Raw genomic sequence first — 17,166 nt, forward strand, 5'->3', positions numbered from 1 at the left:
CCTTCCACCACAAGATGTCCATTTTCTAAATTTCACATACATCATTTTCACATAGATCCTTGCAATTTTCCTAGGTAAATCATGCAAACCATTGCTCTGTATATTTTAAAACTTTATGAATGTCATCATTGTAGTGTATGTATTCTTTAGCAACTTGCTTTTCTTGCTCAGTGTTTGTGAGTGTAGAGTTCTAGGCCATTTCATTTTACTGCTATGTGGTTATTCCATATATTATTATGTACTATTTATTTACTTATTTCCTGATGATGAAGGTTTAGATTATTTATGGGTGGGGGTTTTTTTGCTATTACATATTACATATAATGCTGCTATGAACATTCTTGTACATGTCTCCTTGTGAATTTGTGTGCATTTTCTCTCTGCCTCTCTCTCTTGTCTCTATGCACACACATGCACACATGCATATGCCTATACACTCGCACACGTACACATATATATATAAAATGTTGGGTCACAGTTATTTATTTCCTATGTTTGAGTTTTCTTTATAATAATAGACTGTTAGAGGTACAGGGTACCTTTGAGAAACATCAATTGTTTCTCTCATTCTATAGGTGAGGAAACTCAAGGTGAGGGAAGATGAAGTGATTTTTCCAGGGTCCCCTGGTGGTTGTGAGCAGATCTAGGTGGATTCTAAGCCCCTAGCCTCCCAGTTCTGGCCTCTGAGATCATCTTTGTAAACTGTGTGTGGCGTGAACCCTGGGGCTAGAGAGCCCAGCGTATTGAGGGAATAGGGACAGCAGTGGCCCATAGCCCTGGTGTGAGGTAATGGCTTTGCAGGCTGCCATGGCAAGGAAGTGCCATGTACCAAGTACCAAGGCAGGCACCAGACAGAGGCGTTTCCATCATCAACAGGGGGATGCTCCACAGAAAAGCTGCAAGTGGCCCAGGCCCAGTTGGAGGCTCACGGCTCCAGGTGGCATAATTCTGACCTCCTCCTTAGTGATAATGGTTACAAAACAGCAATGTGAGATCCATTAGACTTTTGAGAAATGAATTTGCCCACATAGCTGCTCCTTTTGGCATCTCTATGTGTATGGGTGTACAGATCATACAGACCCAACAGTAGGAGCATATGTGAAGCTCGTAGACATAGGAACCCTCTTAAAAACACAGGACCCCTAAAAGGAACATCTTAAAAGCTACAAAGTTATATAATACTCCCTGGATCCAGGCTCTTATGTCCTGAGGAACTGTATCATTAACTTCTCAAGCAAAGCACTGCGAACCTAGGTTTTCAAGGACAATGGCAAATACCTCGGCGACTGAAAGGCAACTTACTGGAAAATCTCATTTATAATCACGCATGTTTTTATGAGGCTTTCATCCCGCTCTCCTGACATACGCTCCATTGAGAAAAATAGCAGTCTTTAAAAGAAGCATCATTTGAACAGAACTGCTAAAATTACCCTCAAAAATAATTCTGAAGATTGGTTACCAGTCACCCATCACTACACTAAAACTCTTTCTGGCTTGTAATCTATCTTGCCGAAGATACCCTTTATAGATTATAAAGCGAGAAATCACCATTTCTGTGTACATTTTAATCAAAAAAATTGGGGGAGTAAATTTGTGTATCTATATGTGTATATATGCACACATATTCTTTATCTGTTCATCTCACTGTTCCAAATCTACTAAAAGTCCATGAATGTTAGGAAGGTTTTACTGCCAAATTGACAAATCATCATTATGCTCTTCAGCAATGACAACCCCAGAGTTCTCAGGCAGGGGTGGCAGGAGTGTATGCAGTGGGGCCGGGTCAGGGGGTGCAGGGGGAAAGAGATTTGTTCTTTTGGTATCCTTACAGCTAGTTCAACAGACAAATCACTCGTCTGCAGTTGATTGCTAAATTTAGACTCTGGAGAGGTTTCTGGAATTTGGGTGTTAGAGCACCAGGGAAGAATAGAAAATTAATATGCAGATGTTAACTCTAGTAATTATGACTGAAGGAAAAAAATCATATGTTTAATTTTGAAACTGAATGGTCTCCCAGCTTTAGACTAGCACTGATAACACAAAGGTCAGCTAAGAACCTGAATGAAGTTATTTGTCAGATGCCAGGCTTCTGTTGACATGAATAAAATTGGAGGGATCCAGGAAATGGAACGGCTTGAGTGACTGAATGTTGAGAATGGCCAAGGACTGGACAACACAGGTCCTAAGAGTCAGTTCAGTCCAAGCATAATCAGCAGTCCAAGAGATGGTATAAGACATTGCTAGATGGCACGTGACCTAGTTGCTCCTGCATTTACTTTGGCCATAGCACTCATTGCACTGTGGTTTTACTGGTTGTCTCTCTTCCCCATGGGCACAGAGCCCCTGAGCTAAGAGTTGTGCCTTACCTGCCTGTGCACCCCCAGAAACTAGCACAGTGCCTGGAGAAGTGCCTAAAGGCACTTCAATAAGTGCCAAGTGCTAGTGGGGGATCCCTGGGTGGCTCAGCAGTTTGGCGCCTGCCTTTGGCCCAGGGCGCAATCCTGGAGTCCCGGGATTGAGTCCTGTGTCGGGCTCCTGGCATGGAGCCTGCTTCTCCCTCTGCCTGTGTCTCTGCCTCTCTCTCTTTTTCTCTCTGTGTCTATCATAAATAAATAAATAAATAAATAAATAAATAAATAAATAAATAAATCTTTTAAAAAAATAAGTGCTAGTGGATGAGGTTCTCATGTTGTATTTAGTTGCAATATCATGTGGTTGGGGGCATGGGAATGAATATACATAAAAGTGCTTTGAAATGCACCAAGAAGTGCCAAAATATTTCTTCTGTCAACCTAAGGTGGGGCCTGTTCTAACAGTAGAATAATTTCAGTGGGTTAATTCATTAGACTCTGTTAAGATATAAGAATGGGTTAAGCCTTCCAAGTCATTATACCCAACTCTGCATTAATTTATCTTTCTTCTTTCTTTGCTCAATTGAGTGCAGGCAACAGTGGAAGTTGCAAACACTAAACACAGTGGGCTTTTAATAAACATTTGTTTAATGATGAATGAGTGAATATTTGTTGAGTTCCTATTGTATTTAAAAAAATAAATTGTTCTAGATATTAATCTAATTTTAAAAGGATAGTCAAACTATAACTCCTCTACCAATCTAAGATAATGTAGTACATTTCGCTGTCATTATCAGATGCTTTTGAAAAATGTTAGTTATTGCCTCCACTTGGAAAGACAAAGACAAAGATACCATTAGACCGGGCATTTTCCATAATTGCTGATGAATGTTTGTAGAGCACAAAGGGAAATGGAAAATTTTCAGTTTGAAGATCCTCTGATTCATTTAGAGAGCCAGCTGGAAAAGCATGGAGCATCCAAATGGATTTATAAAGCTCAAAGTATTGGATAATCCTCAGTTTATATAATGATCTGTGGCAATGTGGCATGGGAGATGGGAACACAGACAACTTGATGACTTTGGGCAAATTACTCACCCTCTCGAAGCCCATGTATCCTGATCTACTTATAAGATGGGGACAGTAACATCTACCTTGGAAGTTGACATGAGAATTTGATTCCAAAAAGTTAATATTTTGAGAACTCAATATGTCAGGCAGCGTGTCAGGTTTTGGGCCTCCCAGAGTGAGATGTCGGCATTCATAGGGCTGCCATCCTAGTGGTGATACAGGGAGCTACTGTAATGCTAGAACAGTACGGACGGAACACAGTGCAGGCACCTGCTGGATGAGAGATAGTGTCATGTGATCAGCCTTTGGGGAGGGATACTAAACTGTTGACTGTCTTACAGCTAAAGAATTGCCAACTTCTGATGCCCTAGCTTAGCTCAAGTGCAAAAAAGAGATTGGAGTCTCAGCCCCACCAGACAGGCTCCTGAGCAGCTCTAACCTGGAGCCTCCACTCCTCCTCCCTCCTGATGGTGGGCCTGCAGTGGAATTGCTATCTGCTGGTTACCTAGTATGCTTGGGATCGGCCTCCATGAGGGCATACTCAAGTGACTGCTGCCCCTGATGCCTGAGTGTTCCCAGGATTGGCCTCAGTTCCATAGCTCTGGAACAGCAGAGAGAATGCCACAGGGATTAAAGAGAGTCCAACTTCTTGGTTCAAATCTCAGCTTTACCATTTAACACTGTGAGCAATTTACTGACTCTCTCTCCAAACATCAGTTTCTTCCTGTGTATTATGAAGGTCAATAACAGTGCCCGTTCTAACAGGAGTGCTCTATTTATTAAGGAAGGGTAATGTGAATATAAAGCTCCTAAGTAAGCACTCAGGAAATACTAGTTGTTGCTTTTATTAATAATCAACTTTGTTGACTTACATGCAAACAAAAGGACAGGGATTTGTGACTTTGCTTTGAAATTTTAATGCTTATAATTTTGGACCTCTTCCTCTGCCTACCCCCTCCCCCCAACAAGCCTCATCTTTTATGGTGTAATTTCTATTAAGTTTTCTGGCTTTCTTTATAAGGTACTTTAAATCATCAAAGTTATCAAACTTAAATGATTTAAATTTACATTATTTAGATTATTCAAATCTTAATTATTTAAATGCCAGATTATCTTTCAAATAGGTAATCTACTTTGACCACCACAAGGACCTTAGGGGGTTGATATGGCTGATATGCCTGCCTCCATGCTGCTGACAAGAAACCAAGGCAAAGAGAGATTAAGTGAGTGACTCCCTCAAAGTTGCATGGCTGGTTACCGATAGGGTACATCTAAGTCCTGCTTGAGACGCTGAAATTACTATTTAATTATCAAAGCCTTATTCACTGCAGGGACTCAGAAATAGGCATGGAAATCAATTTCAGAAAATCACTCAGCAGAACCTGGAAAATGTTTTCAGTGAATTGGAAAATCAGACTAAAGAATTAACCCCCAGACTTGGGTTGTGAAGCCTAGAAATTCACACTAAGGTTTTGGTTTTGTTTTATTTATTTATTTATTTATTTATTTATTTATTAAATCTGTGCTTTATCTATCAGTTGTAGTATAGAATCCCAAGGATTCCCAAAGCCATTAGAAATTAAATTTACCAGTTTCTGTGGTTGTTTTTAAAGGGGTTCCACATTTCCAGGAAGCTTATTTTCCTCTTTTGGCCCATGGCAGGAGATCTTGCCTGGGGGAAGATCCTTATAAACTCCTCTCCAAAAGTCCAAAAGAGTGTCTCCCTGCCTGCACTGGCCCTTTCTACAGTGCTTTTTCCCCTTTCCTGGGGGAGGAAGGCAGTGAGCTTCCTTTTTGGTTGACCTCAATGGTATCATGAATTCTTTTTTCTTTAAAGTAGGTTCCACCCAGCATAGAGCCCAATGTGGGGCTTGAAGTCATGACCCTGAGATCAAGACTTGAGTTGAGATCATGAGTTGGACCCTTAACTGATTGAGCCACCCAGGCACTTCTTGACTTTTGATTTGAGTAGCTGGGGCAGGAGAACCAGTGATCCTCCGACCCTAAGAGAGAAGTGCCAGACCACCCACACCCTCTTGGCCCACCTTTCTCCAGCCATTGCTGCACCAAGCTCCTGCCCAGGCTGCCTGTTGCCTTGCTTACTTTCTGCTGGTGGTGGTGGTGGGGGGGGGGACTGCTCTGACTCCCCATGTGGGGTTGGTAATTGCTAGAGTAACCTCCAGCCCTCAGGTGCATACATCCTGGAAGTCCAAGTCCTGGAAATTAACACTCGTGGAATAACCTTGGCTGATGGAGGATGGAGGCAAGTGGATAATTTTGAGGTGCAGCAGTCAAAACTTTTCAGACAGTCTCTGCAGGATCAAGCCCAGCTGACCACAGTGATGACAAACAAAGCAATGTGTCCTCACAATAGCTTTCCTGCCTCCCATTTCACCAGCCCAGTCCCCCACTCCTATTCCTGATGTCACTTCCAAAACTATGCTGACTGCACACAGGCCCTTGTTTCCAGCTCCACTTTGGGAGAGGGCACAGGGGACCCCATGCTGGTTTCAAGTTGAACTGATTAATACACATCTGGGAAGGTCAATATTCCATATAATGTATCTCCAACTCAAATAACAACTATTTCTTGATTCTTCCATTAGAGAAGGAACACAGTGATTGTGGAAAAACCCCTGAAAGAGAAGGCATGGGTTTCAGTTTAGCCACTAATTGGTTATGTGACCCAAGCTACACTATTTAACCTTTCTGAGCTCAGACCCTGATCTACAAAATAAAGGAGATGAATTGGATTACATCATGACTAGCATCCTTTCCAGTTCCACAATTGTATATTTGTGAAATAAAAGCATCGAGGTGACAGTTGGTAGTGGCTGCTGTTCCCCCTCATTAACCCTAGGGATTGTTTTGGCTAAAAATATGGCAACACTTTAATGCAACTTTAGACAAGCAAGTGAATCAGCCTCCTGAAGGTCTAGATTAGGGAATGAGCAGCTATTTGGAACCTCAGAAGACAATAATGCTGACAAAAAGAGAACAAGCTGGCTTCTTTGGGAGTCAGCAAACAGCAGGGGCTGCAGCATTAAGATAAGAACAGAGTAATGAGAAAACGAGTTGAAACCAACTTCCTTGGCTGCGTCCCAGCGGTCACTCAGTGATTCGACACATCCCTAACAGGCCTTGATAAATGGACTCCAACTGGTGAGATTTTTTTCCTCTTTAGAAGTTACTTGGAAACCTGGCTTGGGAAAATGCTTCGACTTTGAGAAAAAATAACACAAAATCCTGCAAGTGTCAGAGACAGGAAATAAAAACATTGAAGGGATACAAGCCTTCATAAATCCCAAATCAAGGAGCATCACTTCAGAAAAAGATGGATGATCAGGATAGTTAAGTCAATCAAGAGGGCCACAAAGCATGTAAAATAAATGAGCTATAAGGCAATGATATCACCATTTATCAGAAATACAAGGCACTTATGAGATGTAAGACAGGTAACATAGGTATTGTAATCTCCATGTTACACATGAAGAAAAGAGGCTCAAAAGGTGAGTAATTTGTCTGGTGACACACAGCCAGGTAGTGGCAGAACCGGAATTTTTGCTTTTTAAGATACTTATCAAAAATTAATTAAATTTGTACTTATCAAGGTAATACATGCATGTAGTTAACAAATTAAACAGTCCTGAAGAGCACATAATGAAACACAACAGTGTTTTCCATATTGCTTCCTTTTGTCCTTTGAGATATTTCCCAGTGCTTTCATTTCATTTTTTAGTGTGGCCATAATATTCTTAATTTCAAGAGCTTTTTCTTTTTCTTTTCTTTTCTTTTTTTTCTTTTTCTTCTTCTATGGTGGCTCCTATTATTTTTTAAAGCATCCTGTTCTTGTTTCATGGATGTAATATCTTAGCTGTCTAAGGATATTAACAACAGTTTTTGGGTTTTGCTTTCTTCTTCTCCCTGTTTGCTCTGAATATCATTTTTTCCTATTTTCTTTGGCTTCAGTATTTCATATGGGAGGCTTTCACAAAATTTTCTGTGATTCCCAGTATCCATTTGTATAGTAAGGCATTAAAAGGCTGGGCAGGAGTTGCTTATATGCATCCCCCACACACATTACATGGGACATATTTATACTAAAAATTATTCATTGCTGATATGAAATTCAAATTTCGTGGGGGTTCTTCTATTTCTATTTGCTAAATCTGACAACCCTGGGTATGTGGTTTTTGAACTTCTAGCTTCTGGGTGACTGGGCTATGGGTTCTCAATCCAGAGATTTGTTCCATTTCATTTCATTCCCTCTTCTGAGCTCTGTGTCTCATTCCCATCTCATATTTTCCTCAGTCCAGAGTCTGCGCTTTAATTTCTCAGGGAATCAGCCTGTGGCTGTCTCCAGGGGTAGAGGAAAGGAAGCTTACTGGTTACTTTGGGGAAGGACTTCGTGGGTCTCTGAGTGTTCTATAAGCTGACTTGCTATCAATCTCTTCGTCTTACTTAAGCTTTGAGTGTCACATCCCCTTTCCGTGGCATGTTTTGTCTCTGGGCTCCAAACAAGTGCTTACAGGGCAGATTGTCTTGCTTCTCAGAGCTGTTCCCCTCTGTAGGTCCTACCTTTCACTTCTACTCTGCTAGATCAGTTACCTTTTGTTGGTCAGCCTTCTCTTTTCCACTAATGTATTGGCATCTCCTATCAGTTATGTGCCCTCAATCTCTCTCTCCTTGAAGATTTATGCCTTTATTGTTCTTTTAAATGTATTTGGTATCATTTCAGTGGAGTTTCAGGAAGAAGAGGACATAGACACTTGGACTCAACCTACCTGGTTTAACTGCCAGAATGCAATTTTAATCCAAACCAACATACCTCCAAAGCCTTTACTCTTTCCACAATACCATGGACTAAGTCATTCAGCAGAATCCAACAATACCTACAGCACAGATTATTAGTTGCCTACTCTAATATCCTTCCTTCCTTTATTAATAATAAAACCCTTACTTTTTGTCAGCAGGGCACATGGCTACCCAGAATAAAGACTTTCTTTCCCAAACTTCCTTCAACCTAGGTATAGCCAAATGGCTAAATTCTGATCAATGAAATGTAAGTGGAAGGGTTCTCTGGAGCTTCCAGAAAACTTACCTAAGAGATGGCTTGCATCACCTTTTAGCTCCCTTTTTCTTTGTCCCTTCTTTCTTTCTGCTAGCTGAAATGTGGACATTATGGTTGGAGCTTGAGCAGCTACCTTGGACTAGGGTGGAAACCATGTGCCAAAAACGGCAGCTCAGAAAGATAAAAGGAGCACTGGGTCCCTGATGACTTAATGTGACTGCTCTACCAACTTTAGATGGTGGTTCTCCAGATTTCTTTTACATGACAGAGAAGTAAGTCACTATTATTTTAGGGTTTCTGTTCCTTACAATTGAATCTAATTCTAACTGACACAATGCCAGAGTGCATTGTGATATTTCAAAGCGAGTGAAACAGGCTTCCTAGAAAAGGTGATGGAGCAGATGGACTGTAAAGGAAAGTTCTGCTGGATGGGGAAGTGCAGGGACAGGATTTCATGCAGAAACAGTGTGATTAGGGCACAGGGGCACCTCATGAGATGTTTTCAAGGGATAATATGTAGACCAGTCTGGTTGGAGCAGACAAATCATGCAGGAGAGAAGTGGAGATAAGAAGGAAAAAAGTTTGCGGGCAGATTATGGAGGGCCTTGGAAGCTGAACCAAGTTTTGAGGTTGCTTTGAAAGCAATGAAGCCTCTGAAGGTTTTTGAGGTCGAAATTGGATAGGATGTGAGAGAGGGTTAGACTGAAGAATTCCAGAGCCTTCTTCATACCTATATAGGGTTATATGGAGATGAGATGAAGGGAACAGATATGAGTAGAGAGAGAGGAACATGGGTTTGAGAACTCATTTATGGAAACAAGAAGAAAAGAAACCTACAGAGAACCCAGAAAATGAGAGAGAAAAGCAGTCAGATGTTAGGGAAAAGAGGGCAGAAATTGACAGTGAGAAGCCTGTAAATCTTCAGAGGTCTCAACGAAGCTAGATAATATCAGAAATGAGTAAAGGACATTGAATTTGAGGACAAGAAAGTCTCTGGCGACCTCTAACAGAACAATTTTGGCTGAATGTGAAGGTGCACATCGGTCTTCAAAGTGTAACCAGGTGTTAGGAAAATAAAGGTCCTAACATGTCCCATTCATTTGAAAAGGTAGGCAGTGAGAGAAAGGTAAATCGAAAAGCAATGAAAGATCTCCATGGGATCAAGTGAAAGAGTTTTTTTAAGGAAGGAAAGTTAGTCTTTAAAGAGGAAACTATGCATATTGGTGAAGGAAGAGACTTCCACGCTGCCAGGATAAGTGGTACCCGATGGAGCAGGTCTCAGAGGATATAAGAGGGATGGAATTTCCAGCCCAGATAGAGGCTTGAACTTTGGGGTAAAGGGGATAGCACTTCTGAGAAAGACATCTAGAGGAGAGGCAAGAAATGAGGGCTTGGATTTCAAGTCAACCTTTCAGCAACAAATCTTTCATTAGCATCATCAATGCCCTTATGGATCTGACTAGAAATAACAGTCCAATATAGCAATTTCAACCAGTCTCTGAAATAAAAACGGCCATCATTTAGCTTCAGAGTCAAAAATCTCAAAGTTCATAAAATAAAAGAAAGCTATAAATCTCATAATGCTAGCCTCAATTTTCTTGTCTTACAGATACCACCTTAATGAAATTCATTTAGATAAGGGAAAAACAACAACAGAAAGTTTAGCTCATTTACACATTGACATTAGTGCTAGGATAACAGGCAACCCCCAAATATGGACCTGAAAATTAATTACAGGATGAAATTTTAGATATCCATTTGTCAAATAGATCAAATGCCAATACCTACTCAAAGTACAGCGTGAGGTCTGTTGCTAATATTGACTGCTTCAAAAGCTGCATAAGGTCACTGTATTCCTTGGAGGACAAATTAGCAAAGATGTTGTGACCCTGTAATGAGAAAGTAAAAAAGTCACAAAAGACAACATTAAATCTGAGGTTGTTGATTATATGTATCTCCTATATTTAAAAAAAAAGTATGGGCACATGATAAAATCATTTTAAAAATTAATGAAATTTTGTGCAAATACAAACGGATTTTCTGACAAACACAGCAAAGCCAGAAAATGCAATCATTTTGAGGGAGGACTACCAGGGGGGCACTTCATTAATCTTTACCAGACTTTGTTAGTCTTAAATAGAAAACTCTGAAAACATTTAAATTTGTCTCACTGTGGATATGCCTGTGCCAACAACTCCGTTTGACTGCCACTTCCTGTGGAATAGCGGAGTGCAGAAGTTGACAAGACATTTGGGAATCTTTCTGACCCGAAAATGAATACTAGTTTTACTAATAAAGACTTAAGTTGGCATTTTGGAAGCACTTGCTATGGCAACAAATGGCTTTAAGGAGGAGAAAAAAACCCCATAGACCAGTGGTTCTCAACTGAGGATGATTTTGGCAATGGAGACTTCTAGCAATGTTTAGAGACATTTTTGATGGTCACACTGGATGGGCATGCCATTGATGGATAGAGGCCTGGGATGCTGCTAAATCTCTTACAATGCACAGGAGAGCCCCCACAACAAAGATTTATCTGGTCAACTCAGCCGAGCTTGAGAAATCCTGTGTTAAATTGTGAAGATACATCCTAATGAGGTATGTGTAGAAGAAGTCCAGTACGTAATTACTGAGTGGCTAGGATGTAGGAGATACTGTTCTTGGCATGGTTCTTGGGATGTTAAGATATTTCCTTAGGAAAACTTGCATCTGTATAACTCCATGCCTTTGGAAAATACCCTTCTTTTCATCAAAATTTGTTTCAGCTACAATATACAGTTCTGCAATGTTTTTAGCATAGTGAAAAAAAAATCCTTGTGTAAAGTGACCGACAATTCACTTAATTTGCTTGAGAGTCAGGGACTTTTCATCTATCGAGTTTTCTTAGCATGAATTATGAACTCATAAACATGTGGCCGGGGAACTGGAGGGGTCTCAAGGCAGCGTTTAGAGCCAGAAGACAGTGCCCAAAGAAGGCGCAGAATCGCGGCCGGAGAATAAACTCTTCTCTGCCTAGAGGTAAATTAATTCTTTCAGGGAACCAGAATATCAATTAGTAAATTAGTTCTTACCAGGCACCAGATGATAATCTCCTTCCCTTAGTTAATTTATCTCATTGGGTGAACCCTCCGTTCCTTAAAGACTAGAGTATATTGGTTCCACCTGGGACAACGTCCAATATTAATAATAATTTTCAAATGAACTCTCCCAGACCCTTAATTCAGCCATTAGGAAGAAGACAAATAACTAAAGGTAGGCCACACCATAATTCTGCCCAGGTTTCTTTGCCTGAGCCTTGCCCCATGGATCAATCACAGGCTGGTGTGCTGGGGCCTGGGAGAAAGTGGGTAGATCTCTGGAGAAGCTCGTCACCTGGATGTAGACACATATCTAGAATCTCTCAGTGAAAGAAATATAGCCTTTTGGAGTAAGTGACAGTCAAAACTATGTGGAATTCAGGAGGGAGTTGGTCTGAATTTGAGGACCTTGATCATTTTGTGAGAGAGTGCATTTTACCAATTTTAAAGGACTTACAGTAACACAACGGACACAATTTATAGCTGATAGAGGTGATAAAGCTAGCCTGATAAGCTTTAATAAAAATAATTTTAAAAACCCAGCTAATTTGCAATCAATGTATTGTTTATATGCAAATTGGCCTTCTACAATGCCTCACGCCTTTGGTCCCCGAGACAGATTTTTTCCCTGAAATATTGCTTCTACTCCTTGTTTAGGGAGGACTAGTATTAATGGAAAGAAAACCGACCGTGGAGGGAGAAAGGTCTGGAGCAACTATGCTCTGGCCTCTGCCTCATTTGAAAAGCGGGGGTGTAATGCCATGTGCATTTTTGCCTTTCTGAAGGGCAGGACAGGAGGGGATGCGGGGAAAGCTCTAGGCCACGACCCACAGGCCAGTTGCTCAGGGCATAGTTCTGTTATTATTGTTCTGCGTTTTCCAGAGACAACCGTGCAGTGGAGGCCAGCCAATGCGTTTTGCTTGTGTGAAGACAAATTCTGAGTTAGCAGGGTTTGTTTTTCCCAAGAGACAAACAAATGACCTTCCGAGAAAACACTAACGCCCTGTTTATTATAATCCCTGTTATCACAAAGGTAGGAGTTTCTGGGTTCCGATGTCAACCCATCATATTGCCCATACAGAAAAGACCATCTGCACCCAACCTCCTCCTGACCCCTCCTCCTTCACAGGGCTCAGCTAAAAACATGGCTTGCATAGGAAAATTCCAGAGCCTTGGAGGCTGGGCTGCTGGATTCTGTCAGAGTTACTGAGAGCCTAACCCTTGATGTTTCATTCCCAACTGAAAATACATCTCCCCCAGTGGGTTTGCTCTTCCCCAGCCGCATCAGGTTCCGGAGTGCTGACTCTCCTTTATGGGGTCGAAGAAGGCTTTCATGATATTGCAAAAGACATGCTTTCTCCAGATAGGCTGGAGGAAAAAAAAAAAAAAAAAAAACCCTCCATATTTAATGATGCTATTCCAGCGAAGCAGGGCCTTAATGATGATAATAATAATAATTAATGGCACAGCTAGAGAACTGACAAATAATGGGGAACAGATGATCCCTTCTTGGCCTAAAAAAAAAAAAAATTCTGTACGCCTGCAGAAAATTAAACAGATCCTTTCCTGGCCATTTAAAACTCAGATGCCTCAGCCAGAGTCCGTTAGTGTTTTTTTCTTTTTCTCCATGGAGAGCTAAAAGTACAAAAGTCCAACTATTTCCAGCTCCTACATTGCCACATGAAACAAAATAAGGCATATGGCTTTAGCCCTGGGTCCCAAGTTTAGCTGCAATTCTCACTTTCTGATTGCTCCCACCAGCGATTTGGGGCTCTTTTATCTTTTATAGCTTTCTCGATTGTGCTAATAAAGTGTAATTTTCTCACCCTGTTTCTACTTCTACCATCTTTTAAAATGGCTTTGAATTTCACAAAGTGAGAATGTTGGGCCACTCGCTATTTCCATCAAGTCGCTCTATACTCCTCCAGCAAGGTAAGCCTGTGCTCTGGTGACAAACTGTAAGTGGTCCCCTCTGTGAAGTGAGTCTGAGAAGTCTCCTTACCAATAATGAAACCCAAATGAATCAGCTCGGGAAGAATTTGAATAAGGTTCTTGGTCAGGCATCTGAAAGAATTTTACAAAGCCACCAAGAAAATAGTTTGGCCTAACAACACTTGTCCTCTTCTCTGTATTTACCTGTGGCACCACAAAGAGAGAGGTAGCAAACATTGTTTTATTGGTTTGTCTGTCAAGAGCATGAACATAACATTAGGTCTGTACCTCACTTTGCAGGATCATCACAGCGTGGTTAAAATGGTGATGCTCCAAGGTAGCAGAAGTTCCGTAGAGCTGGGCCAGAGCAGAGCCGCTCCTGAAAGAGGACAGAAGGGTGAGTGACCAGGACCTTCCACCTGTCAGTGATCCTCCCACCCCAGCTCTTTGGATCAAATTGCTTCTCCTGCTTTGGCAAAGGAACATTAGCATATACATTCTCAGGAAACTGTGTAGTTCACTCATCGGTGAAGTAAATTATTTCAAAAACCTTCTGTGTGTTGGACTAGAGTCTATGGATGATACAACAGTAAATAAGACGCAGTCCACGTTGCTAAGGAAGATGAGGTGTGGTCATAAGGGAAAATAATGCACATAACACAAATGCCATAGACAGTGTTCCAGGTCCAATCAAAGGGCTGCGGATGATCTGAGGACCGAAGATATAAATTCTAGCTCAGGGGATCAGGGTACACTTTGTGAATAAACCTTATGTATCTTCTGAGTGTCCAGAACAACTAATTGTCTTATACTAAATGTATTTGACTCTCCATGGGAAAAGCTCTTGGGAATATTAGGCACAGCCCATTTAACCACTTTACATACATGGCTGACAAATTTTTACTATGGTTTCCCAGCCCAGAGTCCCATTATATCTCAGGTTAGAACTCTGGAAGGTTCCCTGGATTTGGAACCAGACCCCAGCTCTTGGCAATAGCTTTGGATAATTTCTTGGGTGCTTTAAGACTCAGCTTCTTTGTCTCTAAAATTATGATAATGCTATCTACCTCCTGTTATTTATGAAAACAAAATAAAATAAAATATTTGAAAGTGCCTATCATAATGCATGACATGTAGTAGACTGCAGTGTACTAAATCAATTAAAATCCATATATATTTCCATTTAAGAATGGAAAATGTTAATTGATACTTGAAAAAATTATTTTGAGTTATCCGTAAATTTTGCTTATTGTTAATCCTCAACAATATTAGTTCAGCAACGTGTTCATTGGAAATGTCCAAGTGTGCTCATTTCCAGCTCTTGTGGATTAGGAATTAGAACATCTCAAGAGTCAAGAGAGATCCAGAGAATCCTATAGTTTAAAAGGCAGTGCTGAGACTCTGACTAATGACCCATCCAGGTCCTTGTATTCTTTCTTACTCATTCCAGGGAGTTGGGACATTAAAAGCAATTTGGCTTTTATTTGGAAACGCTAGGGATTGACAGCACACAGTCTGTCTTGCTCATAAGAAGAGCAAGAACTGCATTTATGTGCAATGTGAAGGATTTTGATCATAAGCTGCCCTCCACCTCCACTGTGAAGCAGCCCAAGATCACAGCCAGATCAGGAGTCCAGGGACCTGTGTTCCTTGGACAGCCTCAGAGCTGACCACATGTTGGGGGAAACACAGGGTTCCATAGGGATTATTATGAATAGAGTTGGTAAGGAGGGAGCTAGATTTTCATTGGGTATGTGTTATTTCTTTAAGTCTTACCTTAATCTATACCATTTAATAAGTGCAAATTTGTAGGCTAATCTTAGTAATCAGTGATTAATTAATATTTAATTATAGTTACTGTTTTCTATCAGAGTTCATTTTTATTAAAATACATTTGTCAAGGTGTACACTGTATGCCTTTATTTTGGTTTTTGAAATTCTAGGATGTTTTATGTGCGAATCATATCCAATTGCCTGGTGCATGGAATAGTTGCTTAAAAAATATTAGCTGCTTGGCTAATAAGTTTACAGTGGTATGGCTAGAAATGAGAGTTTGAATTAGAAGGTTCAGTAATAAATGTGTTAGCACATTTTGTGATAATGTCATTAATAATAATAACTATCATGAGAACTTACCTATTATACACTAGGCAATATATTAACAATTTAATACATCATTTCATTTTTGTCCTAACAACAACCATGAAATAGGTGTTATTTTTCTCATTTTATAGATGAGGAAACCAAGGCTCAGAAAAGTTACACAACTTTTCCAAGGTCACACAGCTGACAGGTACCAGTTCTGGACTGGAATCCAAGTTTGTAAGTTTCTTCTCACTACATCATGAGAAAGATAACTTTCTCATTTCTGCTACTGAGTCTCCATTTTTGCCAAGCTGGTTATCATCAATGAAAAAAGATTTCAAAATTTAATGCAGAATTCTACTTGTATACCAACTGCTAACCACAGGCTCAGATTCCTGTGATTTGTTTCTATTAAATAGCCATGCCCAGATGCCCCTCACTTAGTGGTGTGAAACCTGATAACAGAGTCACTGATATAAGATAAGGTCACAGTACAAAATATTATTTCATCCTTTATCATGTTGGTTTAGCAGACCTCACAAAAGTTAAATCAGCTGGATGATCACAAATTACTTTATACTGTCTTTTTTCAGGATGAGTAGGAAGTTTCCTCCCTTAACCAGGGGGCACTTTATAACAAATATTACCCTCACACAGTACTGAGTTAATCACAAATATATGTAGATTTTGCAGCTGAACCACACTAAAGCTACAAAAGTGCAGGAAGACATTGTGATTCATTCATTCGCTCACCCAACAAGTAATGATGATTCTTACAAAGCCAGGCTATGGGCATGTGGAATACAAAGATAAATAAGAACTTCTACCCTCAGGAAGCTCACAGTCCCCTATAATTGTGTAGGAGACATTCTCTTATTAGACTTGCCCTAAAAATGCTCCCCTTTCTGCAAGCAAGGTGTCGTTTTTAGGCGTTCATAGAACAAAGTATGGTACTAAACCTACTTTCAGTTTTCTAGAGTAAAATAGAAGCAAGAATGTTTCCATTTCCATATGGATCCTTTGTTTACACTATTAGATTTGGTCTTTGTTAGTTTTTCTAAGACTGCAAAACCCCTTGGTGCTTTTGCTCTCAGGTCAAGTCTCACTGAGGATGTTGCCTATACCCGCCACTGCACTCAAACATGCTATGAACCTCCTAGGGCCGCAGGAATGAAGCCCACAGACACTAAACTTGATGTAAATGGCAAAAATTAAAATGTATCTCTTAGGATATACCTTATCAAAAAGTAGGCTACAGAATACTAGTTCTTTGGAATATTAAATGGCATATAGGCAGAAATGAAAAAGGTCCCATGGTCAAATACATTTGGAAAATGCTGGGTTTAAAAAGTTAAACTGTTTTATTATTGTCAGATTTCCCAATGGTATCGATATGTGAAAATATATGGTGATTTTGCAGGTGGGGAATGTAATATGCAATATTAACCAATTTTACTTTTAGCATAAAACCATTTTTTGAAAGAGGCCATGTCTTTCATGTAATATATTTTGTGTAAAGGTATACTTCCAGTTTTTCATGTAAAATATGAGAAAGATACCCAAATCAATTGCATGTGGA

The 17,166-nt window shown here is 40.3% G+C and overlaps 1 protein-coding gene across 1 annotated transcript in view; it reads right to left on the reverse strand.

Moving 5' to 3' along the window:
* Positions 1 to 17,166, reverse strand: part of PDE11A (phosphodiesterase 11A) — a 363,233-nt gene that overhangs the window by 52,923 nt on the left and 293,144 nt on the right. The window contains 2 exon segments of the mRNA XM_025460463.3: positions 10,282 to 10,382; positions 13,791 to 13,881. Coding sequence (XP_025316248.2) covers positions 10,282 to 10,382; positions 13,791 to 13,881 — 192 coding nt within the window.

The sequence above is a fragment of the Canis lupus genome, chromosome 36 (assembly GCF_003254725.2).
Source record: "Canis lupus dingo isolate Sandy chromosome 36, ASM325472v2, whole genome shotgun sequence".
NCBI lineage: Eukaryota > Metazoa > Chordata > Mammalia > Carnivora > Canidae > Canis > Canis lupus.